Below are 4,236 nucleotides of genomic sequence, written 5' to 3'. Positions count from 1 at the left end.
CGGTGGGAGGGACGGCGGGCGGCTCCGCGTGCCAGCGCCGCGGTGCCCCGGAGCGCGGCCCCGGCTCTGCCGTCCCGGCGTCTGCGGGCGCGATCGGGCGGCGGGGACGGTCCTGCGGCGCGGGGTGCGCGCGGCGCGGCGGCTGCTCCTGCGCCGCCTCCAGACGCTCCGGGACTTTCCGGCTCCGCGGTGGACGTGGGCCTCCTCGCCTTCCCCGGAAAGCCCTCTCCCAGCAAAACAAAATGAACCCCGCGCCGCCTCGCTCTGTGCGCCCCTCACAACTTAGGACGTAGTCGGGAGAAAAACAAAATTAGAAGTTGCGGCCGGATTTCCATCTGGCCTTGAGAGAAAGGTGAGCGCTACCCTCTCTCGTCGCTGCGAGGGATGGGCAACCATTTTTAATGGTGCTCAGCTAGTTTTGCTTTAACTGTTTTCTTAAGTTCAATGCATTCTTCTTCCCGTCCGACTCTCTGTTATCCAGCTTCCTGGTGGCTGGGAGAGCGTCTTGGGGGTGTTAGATTTTTTTTCAAAATTGAAATACAGCGATGAAGACGCTTAGGGTCTTTGACATTCCCCGTCAGCGTTCTGGCTCGAGCGCACAGTTCCCGAGAGTTGGCTCTGCAGCTCCGGGGCGCCGATGTGAAGAGGAAGTCATCCAGGGTGGCAGCGGGGATGAAGCGTTGGCGGAGGTTTGGGTTCTGATCCGTTTGCCGGCCGTGGACGTGGGGGACGTTTCTTGCTGAGCCTGTTCCCTCACCTGCTTCTTCCCAGGACGAAACTGAAAAGAGGAAGCGCCAGGCTCATAGGACATGCTCAGTAGCTACTAATTGCCACTCTACAATTTTTCTTGAGGGGCCCCCTTTCTTTTCACGTATTCCCAGCCTTTCATAGGTGAGGGGTTTCCCCCTCCACTTCTACAGGCTGCAACACAGCCTCTCACCATCAGACCACTTTTTAACTCTTCTCATGTATACCAAGCTCAAAGGTCCACTTCTTCAGGAAGCCATTTTAGTTTTAAATCTGTGAAAACTTAAATGCTTTCAACTGCTTTGTGTTATATTTTCTATTGTGGCTTCAGAACCTAGTAGCCAGGAATATTTACGAGTTTCTTTTTACAATAATCCTTTGTGGACATGTAATAAATGGTCATTATTCCTGAGTACTAGTTGGTTTCCTAAACTTCGTAGGTTTGTGACTGATTTTTAAAACCTTAAAGCAATATTATGTAAATCCTCTACCGATTTGGTCTTTATTTCTATGAGGTTAAAAACAAATGCAGCATGTAGTATCTATTGTCATTTTTCCTTTCAGATTTTGAAGTAGCTTTCCTAGTAGTTGATGTGCATGAAATTTCAAATTAGGAAAAGATTTGTTTGGCTTTTCTTCCTACTTGAACTATTAGTGATTATTGTGAGTATTTGGGCTTTCTCTTCCCATATAGAAAATCACTCTTAACTTGTGGCTTTGCATTATGAAGTAAGCACTATGAAGATGAGAGAATGTTGAGAGGTTATTTTTGCAAAGAGCACAATAGTTCACATTCAGAAATGAGCTAACTGCAAAGGGGAAACTGCAAGCTGGCACACTGGCCTTCTTCTCAACCTTCTGTTAACCCAACAAGCTCCTACAGGTTGTTCTTGAAATTGCAAGATGATTATATAGCAGTACTGAATCTGCAAGTAAATCTTGATTTCAAACCATTATTAGCCAAAGGGTTGATTCCACACCTACGTTCATGGATTTTTCTGGTATTAAACATTGGTGTTGAAACTGTCACGCTGTTTTCGCTGTAAGTCCATCTGTGTATGAGCTAGGCTTACTTGGGGAAAAGGTGTCAGGCTGACCAGGGTCACTTGGTTCCTATTATTAAATTGGAAACAATTTTCATTGCTCGTAAAGTTACCTGTCCTGAGTTAGATTTTGAATGTGAAAACTACCAAGAACACAGTTGGATGGCAAAGTGGAGAATGAGGGGTCCACATTACGAACATCTTTTGCTCTTTGGGTTGAAGGAGTGTGCAGAGGACAACCGAGATTCCAAAGCATGTATGTGCAAATGTTTGACATTTCTCATAACCTGTTATCACTTCTTGCAAACTCTACAATTGGTCCCTTGGTTTGACAACAGCAAGTTTCCATCTATCTGAGGATGCCCAAATGCTTTTACCTTGGTATTGCTTTCTTCTTTCTTGAACCTCATTGAAAATAGAGGGGCTCTGAAGCCCTTTTTCTTTTATGTTGGGCTAAATCAGTTTGAAGATCCCCAGGATTTTAGTTTTGTCTGCTTTTAAATTGCCCCTTTTAACCCAAATCAAAGCAGGAAGGCAGCATGCGCACTTCCAGTTAGTGCTAGGCTCTGAGATGAACACAGCCTCAGTGACTTCTGACCCATCCTTATATGTTGACTTTGTAGAGGTCCTGGGACTCTTTGTCCCCATGGTGACCTCCTTTACTTTATGGACTGTAAACTGTCTAACAAGCTAATACAGAGGAGGAGCTCTTCTGCTCTGTTTCAGGCATGCTAAGAGGCACATGAGCTACTGCTCTGTTTTCTTTTCCTAGTTTATAAGGACAGGGTCATGTTGGATGTTTCTCCTGGCTTTGTAGTACGTGCTGTGGTAGACACACTCGACTTACTAGCTCGTTAGGCAAATGACCTAACCTCACTGAGCTCGATTTCAATATCTGTAAAATGGGGAGAATAATATCCACTTTATAGGGTTGTTTAATGTGGACGAAATGAAGTAACACATGTAAGAACTTAGTATAGTAGTCGACACACAGTAGGTGGTATATAAATGCCTTCCAGGGAATGACATTAGGGGAGACAACCTGTTTTTAACCTTTACAGTGATTCTAAATTTTCCTTTAAGAAAAGGAATTGGCATTAATCTTCGCACCCGTAGCTTGGGTGACAAGAAATTCACATAAACTTCCTCCTGAGTTGGATAATGGTGATCGGATTTGAAGTGGAGGGTAATTTTCACTCAACTCTGAAGGTGAAGCTCCCTAGGTACACCACTTGGCTTCTCATTTGTTCCCAGTCAAACAAGATTATCACTTTGATCCAATTGCTCTGCCTAGCGACCACGTTCAGTAATTATTGAAGTAGAATGACCAGAAAAGCATACTTACTACTCCACCTAATAGCAATATGACACGCTAATTATAGCCTGGGCTACACATGGAAAAAGAACAGATCTTGTTATCTAATGTTTAAATGTAAAGGTAGTCACAGTTACCTGTTTTGAACTGCTTGTACTTGGCAGCCCTTCTCGGACGGTCAGTATCTTTATGTCCACATAAACATCTAAAGAAAGGCATAGCCAGTCGTGCTCTGGGTAGAAATGAAGCAAGTAGGAATTGGCTGGGGAATACGTGCTTGAGGATCAAGGGTAGACATTTAAAGAGCTGTCAGTTGATGAATGAAATGATTAATCATAGGCATTTATTGAGCTTTTTGAGTGTTCCAGGCACTATGGCTAAGGATGTGCATGGTTTGTCTCAGTGAATCCTCACAGCTTGTGCAGTAGAGACAGGGTCCAGTTCCTACTGTGCAGATGAAGTAACTGAGGTTCAAAGAGGTCACCGACTTGCCCAAGATCACCAGGGAAGGAGGCGACAGAGCCAAACTGAAGCCTGTCTCTAACTCCGGAACTCTGTCTTAACAGCCCTTCTATCCTGATTTTGACCTAGTTTTAGAGACTACAGAAGGGAAATGTGGCCAAACCCAGATCGCTTTTCTAATCTACCCAGACATTTTGTGTTCACCATTTGCAACAGCAAAGCTCTGCTTCTGGCAACTTGAAATTGGTCTTGGCTTCCCACTTCTGTCCAAAAACCAATTCTGTTAAACACTGGGACTCTTCCTGGAAACACGATGCTCTTTTTCCTGTAGAGACCTCATCTCCTTTTTACTTTCCTCTGTGCCAGGTCTATGGGTAATTTTCCTAAAGTTGGTACCTTTCTCAGAAATTCTCTCTCAAAACTGGGGCAAGACTATAGTTGCTGATGACTTTTATTAGAGTTGGCAGGTTTGATTCTCTTCTCTAAGTCTTATTTCCCCTTTGGTGTAGCATAGTGGTTAAAAGCACGGAATCTAAAGCCACAGACCTGGGTGACTCCTGCCCTATTTGCATCCTGGGGCTAGTAACTTAACTTTCCTGGCCTTGTTCTCACACTCGTAAAATAGGGTGATAACATACTTAGTCCTGCATGACACGCAGAACTGAGTAA

The 4,236-nt window shown here is 44.8% G+C and overlaps 1 protein-coding gene across 1 annotated transcript in view; it reads left to right on the top strand.

The window, feature by feature from the left end:
* ELOA (elongin A) overlaps positions 1–4,236 on the top strand; it is a 17,368-nt gene that overhangs the window by 2,242 nt on the left and 10,890 nt on the right. Inside the window, exons 4-5 of the mRNA XM_046661767.1 lie at positions 10–195; positions 287–352. Coding sequence (XP_046517723.1) covers positions 10–195; positions 287–352 — 252 coding nt within the window. The remainder of the gene's footprint in view (positions 1–9; positions 196–286; positions 353–4,236) is intronic.

The sequence above is a fragment of the Equus quagga genome, chromosome 5 (assembly GCF_021613505.1).
Source record: "Equus quagga isolate Etosha38 chromosome 5, UCLA_HA_Equagga_1.0, whole genome shotgun sequence".
Lineage (NCBI taxonomy): Eukaryota > Metazoa > Chordata > Mammalia > Perissodactyla > Equidae > Equus > Equus quagga.
The sequence above is the reverse complement of the archived record's forward strand: the minus strand, read 5'-3'. Positions and strand labels throughout refer to the sequence as shown.